Source organism: Chelon labrosus (assembly GCF_963514085.1).
Source record: "Chelon labrosus genome assembly, chromosome: 4".
Classification (NCBI taxonomy): Eukaryota; Metazoa; Chordata; class Actinopteri; order Mugiliformes; family Mugilidae; genus Chelon; species Chelon labrosus.
The window spans coordinates 29,910,554-29,924,000 of NC_140340.1; the positions used below are offsets into that span (position 1 = coordinate 29,910,554).

At 41.8% G+C, this 13,447-nt stretch overlaps 1 protein-coding gene across 1 annotated transcript; it reads left to right on the plus strand.

Annotated features, from left to right (window-relative positions):
- Nucleotides 1-1,009: 1,009 nt before the first annotated feature.
- cstf1 (cleavage stimulation factor, 3' pre-RNA, subunit 1) lies at nt 1,010-9,911 on the plus strand. Its single transcript, XM_084542139.1, has 5 exons — nt 1,010-1,569; nt 1,659-1,936; nt 2,024-2,221; nt 2,906-3,296; nt 9,505-9,911. Exons 1-5 carry the CDS (start codon nt 1,401-1,403, stop codon nt 9,762-9,764), a joined length of 1,296 nt encoding a protein of 431 aa, XP_084398265.1. The 5' UTR covers nt 1,010-1,400; the 3' UTR covers nt 9,765-9,911.
- The last annotated feature ends 3,536 nt before the right edge of the window (nt 9,912-13,447 follow it).

A 13,447-nucleotide genomic window follows, 5' to 3' on the forward strand; every position in this document is an offset into this window, starting at 1 on the left:
TAGATTTTTCACTGTGAAAACCACAAACATATTTAACGAACCATTTGTATAACTTAGAATGCAAATCTAAACTGTAAATTTCAAAAGCTTATATAAAAATTTAGCAAACAACAAAGTTATTTACAACTATTTACATTGAAATACAGGAAATGCATCAGGCGTTTTTTGCACAACTATTTAGAACCATCTGCAAAACTATCAGGCGTCACAATAAGTAATGTCTAATAAGTAATGTCTAATAAGTAAGGTAAGTAAATAACTAAGGTCACAAATGTCTCAAATCTCAAAACTCGTTTCTCTCTCTCTTCACCGTCATCACTCCATAGATTGTATATAGCGTCACTCCCACCAATTTTCCCTCTTCCTTAGCAACCATTACCATATAATTTTCTGATTGGCTGATGTGATGCATTTTTCCACCAATAGGAAAGAGGGTGTCATGTTTTTTTTTTTTTTTTCGATCACCTGAAGCCGGCTAGCGATCTCCGCTTGCTAGCGTTTTCCTTTTCGCCGTATCTTACTGCACTAAACGCGCACCAAATATGATGACAATATTCAGGAAAAAGCATGCCGTATATTAGTTTTCATAAGTCCACTTTTACTTGGCCTATCAACACAATTTAAAAACTGGTATATAGTTTGAAGTTAGCACTTTCTGCACAAATTGAAACGGAGTCTCAGTGAGACTTCGTCTTGCTGCTACATCGTCTTAAACTGGTCATGTGATTTGGACGCGCCGGCGCGTCCGTCGACTCCAGAGGGTTAAACAAAATAAGTTCATATCTATAGAGAAAAATAAAGGAAATCAATTAACTATTTAAGTACACCTTGTTTTCACGTTAAATGTCGCATTATTATTGTTCATTATTTATTATTAACAGTGTGGTGATGTAAGTATGAAAATTCTGTTTACCGTGAAGGCAACTGAGTTGTGTTCAGTCAACGGCTTTCAGCGTGGTGACGTAGGACGCAAATTGCGTATAACGTACCGCACGTTAGGTCCAGAAGCGCCATTGGAACTTTGAAGAGGGTCAGATATTTTTGTTTTATTAGCTAAAACTAACGGCAACATTTACGCGCCCTTTGTTAAGTAGCACATAATGCTTTTGCTGGAGTGCACACGCCAGCTCAGCCAGTTCAGGGTTACATCTGCAGTTAGCCTGACGTTATTGTCCTAACTTTAGCAGCGAAGCTAACGGTGTTAGCAACACTCATCCCCATTCATTGTAACTGCCCATAGCGTTAGCATAGTTACAGCTAACAGTTTGGAACTTATATTACAGCTGACAACACGTTTTATCGTTTTGTGAAACGCGGTAACTTAACAGCGGCTAGCATAGTCGGACGATAAGTTGTAGACATTGCATCTCATAGCCCGGTACAAGTCACAGTGACCCAACATGTTTCGCCCCAAACCCACACTGAAGGACCGACAGCACCTGTACAGGCTCATCATAAGCCAGCTGCTCTATGATGGATACACGAGCATCGCCAACAGTCTCATCAGTGAGGTTAAACCACCGAGCGTGGTGTCGCCGTCTGAGCAGCTGATGCAGCTGGCAAAGATAGGTAAGCGCTATTTTCTTCATGTGTAATGTGTGTGTGTGTGTGTGTGTGTCCAAAATGCAACCTATTGTATAATGTCCACCTCATTCCAGGGATGGAGAATGACGACAGTGCCGTTCAGTATGCTATTGGACGCTCAGATACTGTGGCACCTGGTGTTGGCATTGATCTGGAATTTGATGCCGATGTCCAGACCATGTCTCCAGAGGCTTCAGAGTACGAGACCTGCTATGTCACGTCTCATAAGGGTCCGTGCCGTGTTGCCACATACAGCCGGGATGGGCAGCTGATTGCCACGGGTTCTGCTGATGCCTCCATCAAGATACTGGACACTGAACGCATGCTGGCGAAAAGCGCCATGCCTATTGAGGTGAGGGGGTTTGTAAAAAAAAAAATACATACGCGCCTCATGTTTTTAAGCCAGCATGCTCATGCTTTCTGTTTCTCTGTATGGCAGGTGATGATGAATGAGACGGCGCAGCAAAACATGGAGAATCACCCCGTGATTCGGACGCTGTATGATCACGTTGATGAAGTCACCTGCCTCGCCTTCCACCCCACTGAGCAGATTCTCGCGTCTGGCTCGAGAGATTATACCCTCAAACTGTTTGACTACTCGAAGCCCTCTGCAAAAAGAGCATTTAAATATATACAGGTCAGCTTTTGATGGCACAGTTTTCCAGCTTTATCGTTAGAGGTGCTCCGGTCAGCGTTTTTGCAGCCAATCATCAGTGCCCGACACAAAAATAGATTCCAGTATGCTGATGTAAAAAGACCAAAAAGAGAGAGTCTGAATCAGTTTACTCCTTAATGAATTTGAGTAGGCTAATAGAAGAAGAAACCATCTCCTTCTTGTGCACATTTTACAGAGGTAGACTCGTAGTGCTTGGGTCAGAGTGGAAAAGAGTTGTCCTGATAAAAAAAACAGCAGCTGTCCACTTTCAGGGACAACTGAGATAGGCCATGGTACTTCCTCTGGGGTGCAGGGCTGCTACGTTCTGCTGCTGCCATCCAGCAGTCAGGACATCAAAATGCAGGCAACGTATCTGGGGCTTGACTCCACTTTGGATGTGGGCTGTTATTATCTCACAGTTCTTGTGTCATCTAATCAGCTTTCTTGATCAGTTATAGAAGCAGCACATCAAGCTATGCAGGTGGAATATTAGTGATCAGTGGCTGATTGATCGGAGCACGCTTATATGTAATAGGATTGGTAAAATTCAAATTTGCTGTGGAGGTTCCCAGTAATGTAGACACTGATAGAGCTGACTTAAAACATTCCTGACAGTTACTGTAATTGTTTTGTAATCCGGTCCTGTCGCCATCTCTTTTCCTGTAGGAAGCAGAAATGCTGCGTTCAATCTCCTTCCACCCATCAGGTGACTTCCTGCTGGTGGGAACGCAGCATCCCACCCTGCGGCTTTATGATGTCAACACCTTTCAGTGCTTTGTGTCCTGCAACCCGCTGGACCAGCACACGGACACCATCAGCGGCGTCGGCTATAACCCCACTGCCAACAGCTACGTCTCCTGCAGTAAGGATGGCAGCATCAAACTGTGGGATGGTGTCTCCAACCGCTGTGTGACCACCTTCGAGAAGGCCCACGATGGAGCCGAGGTCTGCTCTGCCATCTTCTCCAAGAACTCCAAGTACATCTTGTCCAGCGGGAAAGACTCTGTGGTGAAACTGTGGGAGATCTCTACCGGCCGGACACTGGTGAAGTACACAGGTAAGGAGGATATTGTCATAATCACAGTGCAGTAGAGGGGAGTCAAAGAGAAGTGTTATATGATGCAATTGACTTAAACACATTATGTTTTATGTTTAACTTGTCAGAGCAAGTTGTGGAAGTTCACTTGTATTTTTTGGGATGCAGTGCCCAAGTTTCTCTTTTTTATATTAGCTGACATGTCAATCAGTTTGATGTTAATTATACTACACTAATAACAATCAAAATTTTCTCAATGTGCTTTAAATTAAACAGAAACACCCAGAGTATGTATTAAGGCAAAAAGGACTTTTTGCAGAAACCAGCTCATTAGCAGTTGAGGTTAAGAGACAGAGAAAAGTATTTTAGCATTTATGAAGCATATATGTGTGATAGATGCCTTAGAGTCTTTCTGCCGGCCTCTGTTCAGTACCATCTTCTGCTGCAGTGACACCTACTGAAGACATATATTAATCAGTTTAATATCTCCATCGTGGACTTCCCCTTGACCAACTGTTTATTAGACGTGGACTTCCCCACAGATTAAACAGAACAAGTTGCTTTATAGGTACCAACCTTTTAAGGTTGTTGAGTTTGCTGATCAAATATTCAAATCTCATGCCATGAGAAACAGTGGCTCGTCATGAGCTAATGTCCATCAGTCCGAAATGAGAAATCACAATACTAGAATCTGATTTGTGTGCACATACAAGTCAGATTCTTCAGATTCTCTGACAGAAAAAAAAATGTCAGAATTAGTGGGCGGTTAGTAAAGGTCTGTTTCAACCGTAGACCGTAGTATACCTTTTTGGTGCAGTTTTGAAACAATTGAATAGACCATCCACACAGAGGGAAGTTGCATTAAAAGGAAGTACAAAAATAGAGGCATAGCACAGATAAGTGAGCATCTTTTATATATAAACTGCTTAATGTCATGTCATGCCACATGTCCTGGTCTATTGATAATAATGATACAATGCTGCTTAAAAGTTTTTGTGCCCTTAAGAGAAATGCACAAATATAATATACTTAAATGTAACTTTATATGACAGGATTATTAAATGTCACGAATGAAAGATTAACTGAAGGAACGTTACTCTAGAAACTGGCATCATATGATCCACTAGAGGGCAGATGCTTTGATTCTTCTTTACCGTCACTGTGCAGAATGCAGACACAGAGCCAGTTTAATACAGTTAACATCTAATGCTATGTTACCTTTGGCTGTGTACAGATACCAGTTACAGAGAGCATTTTCACCAAACACCAGCAGGACATGTCTGCGAAAGATTATATGCACTATGAATAATGGCTAAATACAATGTGCGTGGAGAAAAGGAAAAATCTGAGATTTTGTAAAGCGTCTCACAGGAAGAGACTCGTTTTGTTGTGGCTTTTCTAGGTTCAAGACTGCAGCCAGTTACTACCTTCAAAAGATGGGGGACGCGGGACTAGTTTTACCTATAGGCTGTAGATAAATATGGACGAATGTAATGCACTGGCCCAACTGACGCTATTTTCCCGGGGATACGGGCGGTGCCATCTTTGTTTAATACTGCACTCTGCTCTACCTCCACCCGTTACAAAGAACTGTTGGATTATAGCATCAAATAACTAACCAAAACGAAACTTAGCAGAAAAACTGACACTTGGAAATGCATCAGCATTATGTTAACTACCTAAAATGAGAGAAACCATCCTTGAAAAATATAATTATTTGATGCGTACTTTAATTTGGCCCATCTGAGCATTAATTAGGGATGCACCGATCCGACTTTTTCAGTCCCCATACCGATACCGATGCCTGGGCTTTGTATATCTGTCGATACCCGATACCGATCCGATACCATTGTTGAATTAATAATAAACTGCATACCTTCCACCTTATACCTTCCTTCCACCATGTAGAAGAAACTAAAGGCACCAGACTTTCCTAACTAAACATTACTTTCCTAACTAAGACAAAATAACATAGACATAACTCCTTCTTCTTCTTCTTCTTCTGTTTAATGGCGGATCATATTTTCACGACATATACCGCCACCTACTGGACTACTACACAGGATCTCCAACTCGTTCCAGCATGCGACACCCGTGCTGCTAACGAATGACGTAGGATCTGCTGCGACAGAAAAGAAAAAAAAAAAAAACTGGATCGGCCCGTGGATCTGTTAATTTTTCTGATCCCCGATCCAGCTATTTTGTCAATATTGGGGCCGATATCCGATCCCAATATCGGATCGGTGCACCCCTAGCATTAATGTGTTCAAGTTGGGGCTGATTTAAATGAGGCGGTTAAAAAGTGTAAAGGTATAAAATGTCCTCTGACATGTAGTGGAGTAAAGTGGAAAGTAACAGAGATATAAGCATGGATAGTGAATTTGAGTAAAACACAGAGTTAGCTTATCCCGTGCAAATGCACCGCACAAAACAAAGAGGTAGGAGTGTAATTTCTAAATCACATGATGCCCCCAGGTAAAACTAATTTCGTGGGATTAGGGCTACAGTATTAAAGCTGCACTTTTTATTTATGTTTCTGTTAATTTGTCCAATAACATTTAAGACCCTGAACGGATGGGAGTGGTTGTTGTTTCTAAATCTGTTTGAATTCATTAGTGTTCTTCAGCTGCTATCCTAATAAATCTTACCACGTCGAGGGAATGATTACACCATCTTCTTCTGCAGTCACTGCTTGCGGGGACATTTCTTCCTTGTTTCATGTGACTCACCACAGTGTCTGTTTTTCATGTAAATTTCCTTTTAGGTAAGAAAGCGCTAATGTCATAACTGTCTCCAGTGATGCTTTCTTAGATTCATCATTACTACAGAAGCAGCAGCAGCAATGTTTTTCCTGTTCCAGAGTTGGGCAACTGCTTACTTTTTACACGCAGGAGGACTTTTTCATGAGTTGCGATTTCTTTTGAATAACTAAAGAGCTTCTCATCATTTACTATAGCATCCAGATTTCATCACGGTGGATTAGACAATCAGGAGCTCACAGTAGCACATTTAAAACGGAACATGGACTCTTAGTTTTGATTTGAACATGCTCACCTCAAATTACAGAACCTGGATTCCTCTTGATTGTAGATTAATCTTTATTTTTGGAAGCAATCTTTTGTGTTCTGCAGCACACTGTGGAGAGCAGCTACCTTTTGAGGGCTTTCTTCTCTCAGTGTGTTCTTTTGGCGCGTCAGACTATACTTACGAAGCTATGTTGTCACGTCTTGTTAAAGCTAAACAGTGTTTCATTCAAGGCAAAGTGCTGAAGTGAAGAGCAAGAAAATGACAAGGATCAAGGATGTCTTTAATATACAATGACTCTGGACTGGGATCAGTTGCTACTTGCAAAAATCGATTTTCCGATTCAAATCTGTCTCCATTCAAAAGATCTAGTATCGATTCAGCAAGTCCTTGAGTCGATTTTTAAAATACACATTTCCTGCATCCTCTCATTGAGAAAACTCGTTGCGTTCTCGTGAGATCACATGTGAGGGACAATCCATTCTACAACCCCTGGGAGCACCGTCAGGCCTGAAAGCTGATTGGATTTAAAAAAGACAGCGAAGAGCTGCACTAAAGCAAAGCCAGCTGAATCTGGACATTGCGATTTGGAGTCAAATCGATACAGGAAATCAGTAGTGGTAGCCAGCCCTCCTATGCACAATAACTTTAAATCCAATGCCCTCCTGCGCACACAAAAATACTAAAGCAGAGAACAACCACAACCAACTTTACATAGGGCAGAGAGGTATAGCTCACAAATTCATATATTTCTGCTACTTACTTATTTACAAGCAGAACTGAAGCAAATAATTCAATGACACTAAATGAATCTGGAGCCATTTTAAAGCAAAAATACACAACTTCCTCTTGTTCTAGCTTGTAAGTTAAATATTCTTCCTTTGGGTCCGGGATTGTGATCATACAGAAACGGTTGATGCCGTCCATTTGCCACTGGAAAAAGTTTTCACTACAGATGTGTCGATCTGATCCCGGACTATTTGAATTGAAAGAAACAACATTTTATGAAGCACCTTGTCTTTTTAGCTCCCACTGATGACTTTTTCTTTCTAAACCCTAACCTTATTTCAGTTGAGACGCTTTACACAATGTACCACAGGAAGAAAGCAAGTCCACACTGACAAGCTTTTTGAAGATAACTTGTGAAACAAAAAGCCAAAGGCCAAAGGAACTGAAACGAATAATAAAATGAGTTGTCACATTTAGTTTAGTGACAATTAAAAAAATAAAAAGCTGTTGAAAAGCTGTTGCACACAGTTCGTCCTCCACACAGTGAACCTCTATACTTCTTTGTATGGACCTGTAAATATTTAATAACCATTTTCAACGAAAACCTCAAACCAAATGGGCTGCTTCGCATTTCCTAAGTTCTGGCGAGGTATGTCAGTAATTGCTCTTGAAGCTACAACTGTTGTCTGACTGGATTAACATGTAGTTTCAGTTTCTCCTTGTTCTATTTATTGAAGCCAAAGTGACGCCACACAGCAAACATGCCATATTTTGTTTCTCTCTTATGATCACTTCCTCATTGCCACTAACACCCCCAGCTGATATTTCTATGACCCTTTAGTCACTTTCACCGAATGAGTTGGACAGGCTTAAGAAATCCCGCCACTGCCAGGTAAAACCATATACTGTATAAATATGGACTCTGTCCCACCACTTACTTGCATTGGCCAAACTGACGCAGCGCCATCTTGCAACTTTGGAGCCAGAGTCTGCGCAGTATGGTCCAAGAGTGGAGCCACGCAGAGCAGTGCTGTCAATGACCTGCCCGTATTTCCGCTGGACTCACTCGTGTTTTCGTTTAATTAATACTGCGCTCTGATCTACCTCCAGCAGTTACAAAGAAATGTTGGATTATACATTACTACTTACTTTTAATGTTTGTGCGTTACAACTCTCATGGTCCCATGGGATGGAGCTTTTGGCATGGCAACTGGTAGTCACCATCATGTCACATCCTGTTTATATAGCGTCAAATAACTAACTAAAATGATACTTATCCAAATAATTGACACTTGAACATACATCAACATAACATAGCAGTGTTAAAAACACAGGAGCTCAGCTAGACATGTTTGAACCATAGACGGTATAAAAAAAATAAAAAAATGGATGCAATGACAGCTCCTCACAAGTGAAGACAAAGCACGTAAAGCTGAGTATAGGTCATAAGCTTCACCCTCTCTATATTAGTGTTTCGTTTTTTGACGCTATAGAAACAGGAAATGAGCTCATGATTATTAACAGTTGCTATTACAGCCGCTCAGTGAAGTGGTCCTGTAGGACCATGGGAGTAGAAATAAATAAATAAGTGCAGTGTATAATCTAACATTTCTTTGTAAGTGGTGGAGGTAGAGCAGAGCAGAGAGTGAGTGAGTCTAGAGGAAGTCTGGGTGGGTCATCAGTAATATGGCTCTACTTTCAGACGGTACTGCAGACTCTGGTTCCAAACTAGCAAGATATCGCTACCTGTATTCCTGGAATTCTAGCGTCAGTTTGACAGTAGTGCAGCAGTAGTGCTTACACCCTCATGATATCCTAAAGGACTACAAACCTGAATTGCTTTTGATTGGTGGAGAAAGGAAAGAAACAAGTGTGTAGCCTTTGTCATATTTTGCAGGTGCCTAGACACATTGGGGACATGTAGTTCTGTAAAATGTGGATATTGCATGTCCCCCTCAAAGACTAACCCTGTGAGCACTGAGCATGCTATAGCTGATAGGAACAACTGGCCAAACGTACCGGGTGCTTAAGTTTTGGTAGAATTTTGAATCTACGAGCAAGTACAGCAACAGACAGAAAACTTCCGATAGTAATTGTCAAACGACTGTTCCTGTTCAATGGCTTCTTGCTATTTTTGTGCTCTTCTTGCTATTTTTGTACTCTTGTTGCTATTTTTGTACTATACTTAGTTAGCTAATTTTATTCTATATTTATACTTTTTACTTATGGCATCCATGTACCAACATGTGTTGAAATGACAATAAAGGATCCTTGAATCCTTGGTAAATCTGCCACGTCATTGTAAATGGGAGCAAAAACTGTGAAAAACTGCACTTTAAGAAGAATGCAAATCATTGGTAAAAGAAACTTGAGGTGTAAGCAGTTTTATAGGTCAGATTTCAGCTGGGATGTGAGCGGCGTGGTCTTGGTTGCCAAGTCAACGGTCCCACTGACTTGTTCCGTGTGCTGGTTACAGGTGCGGGGCTGAGCGGCCGTCAGATGCATCGTACTCAGGGCGTCTTCAACCACACGGAGGACTACGTGCTGCTGCCCGACGAGCGCACCATCAGCCTCTGCTGCTGGGACTCTCGCACGGCCGAGAGGAAAAACCTTCTTTCGCTGGGACACAACAACATCGTCCGCTGCATCGTCCACTCGCCCACCAACCCCGGCTTCATGACCTGCAGCGACGACTTCAGGGCCCGCTTCTGGTACCGCCGCACCACCACTGACTGAGCCACAAACCTCGCCACCATCATCAGAACTGGCATATTTCATTTTCAGTTAGTGTGAATCCAGATAGGGGAATCTTGTGGTTCAGTAATTAAGAACTGAAAGAGTGTTCATTGGAAGATCTTAAGAATAAACTGTGAATGCTCCGTTTTTCTTTGTCTTCTCTTTTTCTCTTTTTAACAACACTTTGTGGACAATACGTGGAACTTTTGTTTCATTGAACTGAAAGTCTGACCTACAAAACCCCTTTCATCATTTGGAAGCTGTCGTGTCGTAATTTGCTACAGAATACCTTTGTCTTTTCCACTTTTATATTTTGTCGGTGTCCTTTTGTTGTAATTGAGATTTTTATTAAACTGTTTAAAGAAAGAAGGGTGTTGAATTAATGTGCTGTTGAAAACTCCCCCTCAGAACCACAACTATGGTAATAGCCTGTAGATATTTTAAGACCACAGTTGTTGCTGCAAAAAAAAAAAAAGTGAGCAGCAACCTGCAGGGAGCACACATGGGCAGTGATATAGCACAAAACACACATAGTCATTGTTCAACTTGTTTCTGCCACACAGTCTAGTGAAGAACGTCCTCTCTTGTGTTTTGTGACCTCCACAAAAAATCTGAATAGGATGAAAGAAAAAAACTTTTTAGATTCAGAAACCTTTATTTTAAAGAAACAAAATTAGAACAATACACGGTATGTACAAAAAAAAAAAAAAACGTGCTACAGCAGTGGCCTGCGCCCTTTGACGGGAAGGTTCAGGTTGCCCCATTGTCCCTGTGCAGTCCCAGCCCCCACCCCACGCTCCCAGACGCTGCTGTCTGTGTTGTCCAGACAACAACAAGAAATCCCCAAAAGAATTTCTGCTACAACCAACCTCCTTTCCTTCCTCCTTACCCTTACAAATAAGTCGCACACAAAGAACAATGTGACAAATCTATATTAAAAATAAAAAAAAAAGAGGAAGCACAATAAAAATAAATAAAAAAAAAATTTTTTTTCACAGTTATTTGGAAAAGTAAAGTAGTGGTAATTGATGCACTTCTGCTTTACCAGAAAGAGCGTAGAGCAGCATGTAGAGAGAAAAAAAGCAGTGGTGTGGTAGGGCAGCTGCAGAAGTGAGCGTGTGTGTGGGTTTGTCTCTGGCCAATGGGTCTACAGGAAAGCAGCTCTCTCCTTGACATAGAGCTCAGTTTCCCCGCCCAGGATTTAAAACAGCCTGGCTTTCAGTGACAGCTCAGATAATATGCCTGTGAGACACGAAGTAGGAGTGAACCACTAAGATTTCACACACACACTCCTGGTTGAGATGGTTCACTGAACAGTGACCCTCTACGGACTTAACTCATTTCCTCTGGACTACTTGCTAACAATCATGGTGAGTGTCTTCTTTTTGAAATAGTGTTGACTCGGCTTTGAATGTGCAGTCTTATGTTTTAGTGCTGCTCGTCCAGAGGAATGTCCCTGGAGACCACCTGCTTGGATCTGACTTCAGCTTGCGGTGTCAGCTACCACCTATTTCTACACTCGCGCTCATATACCCCTCTGACCTGCTCTACTGTAGGCTGCAACCTGAGAATCCTGACAGAGCTGAGAGTGAAACTTTATGAGGCTCATTAACACGAAAACCTTTGATGGGAAGATTATCAATTCGCAGCTCGGGAACTGATAATTGGGGATGTCCGGCGGCAGTTTAACTTCTTACACTTGTGAATCTTAATATATATTTTGTGCTGGTTTTAAAACGATTAAACCAACAAACACACAAGCTCTCAGTATTCAAACTTGGGCGATCAAACTGCCATCACGTTTGTATTTGATCTCTAAAACCTTTTTGCACATTTGGTGTTGAGCACCGTGAGAATGTCTTTTTTGTTTGTTTTTTTTTGCAGCTTGACGTCGTTTAACCACAGCTCCCTGAGTGAACTGGATGTTGCAAAAAGTCCTACTGACGACACTGATGCACTGGTTTCTTAATAAATTTGCATCCTGACCGCAAGAAATGATCACATTGCCACTACTTTGTTTCTACAGATCAGTACTTGTTAAAAAATTAAAAATGAAAACCTAGAGTAACTAAGTGGGGCAGCAAAGTAGACAACAGCACATGGGGAAAGCATTAAAGTTAGTACAACTGGAGAATTCTGCTGCAGTTCCTGTGTTAAGTCTATTAGACGGGGGCTTGCCAGGCCAGGCAGTGTTTGGTTTGGGGGTAGAAAATGTTTAAAAAGCCCTGACATGATTGATTTAATAGAACAGCCAAATCTTTCCAGGTCCTATCTCTAGCTCACAGTAGTGGGAAAGGATATGCATCATTCTGACAATTCCCCATGCGAAGCATCATCTCATTCATCCCGTCTTTAAAAATACTTACTGATGGTTGATGACTAACTTGGTTTAAGCAATCTCACTTCCTTCCCACATAGTTACTTTGTATTGGGGGTAGAAAATGTTTAACATCTCTTTCAGGCTGAAGGGTGCTATTTTTGGGATATCGCGTGTGCTCCTGTTGTTTCGGCATTTATCAGCTGAGAACAGGAGTCGGTAGATGTCATGAGGGCTTACATGGCATGAACGAGTGGCACCATCAGCTTCACGTGAGGCGCAAAGTAGATCAAATGGGTTTTGTTTTTTTGCTGTTTATTTTTTTTTTCTTCTTCTTCTTTTTCTGTGAATTATCACTTGCGTAAGTAGGTCAGCTCTGAGGGGGGTTTTTAGTGTCATTCTGTGTCTTTATCTTTAACACCTTTCCCATTAGTGTTATTTCCTGCAGCAGTGGCCGCTGACGTCTGGGTTATAGCAGCTCCGAAGAAGCATACTGTATGCAGACAATGTGAGCGACTAGCTGATGAAGATAAATGAGCATTTAGCAGCTAAAGAGCCAGGTGTAAGGAGTTGGTTGTGGTCCTGAGTCAAATCATCCCTTGTTCAAGACGCCGTCTTCCATGTGAACCATTGCCGAGCATAAATAGAAACCATGGCAACCTTTGAGGATGTTAAAATGCTGCAGGTGCCGAGATCTTGGCACAAAGGAAATGGCAGCAGAAACATCAAAAGTGGCTTCTCGGTCATACAAGTTCCAGCGATTTTCGTGGTTCTCCAAAAATGGCCGCCGCAACCTACTTTCTGCCCCCAGGGGCCACGTGATGAATTGTGTCTCACAGATGTATAGAATAAGTTTTGGGTGATGTGCAGAACCGATGTTCTGCAGGAATGTGCACAGGTGCATTCCAACAGGTAGTTTAAAGTTGGTAAATGGGCTAAATAAGAGGTGGTATGTTTTGAATCAGTATCGTATTACGCCTGTTGCTTTTGTGCCCGTAGGCAATCGATCAGTTTAAAGGCACATTGTGGGGATTTTTTGTACGTTACCTTCCGCCCTGTACCATAGTATTTATGAGTTCATTCCTGGATTAGGAAACAGGGGTGTTCTAGCTTCTGCCTGGATCCTCAACCTGCATCTTGCGATCTTTATTTCATCTGTAGTTGTCACTCACTATCTCACCTCAAAACATTGCTTGTAGCACAAGCAGGGGTCAAGAGACAGTACAGGCGACATTTCTCCAGTCTGTTCACAGTTCGTAAAACAATGTCTCAAAAAGCCCCCCTTCAAATGTTTCATGCTGCATCAGTAATACTGGTGTATTCTTATCAAAATGTAAAAACTTGGAGATACGCAGTCTCCACAGAG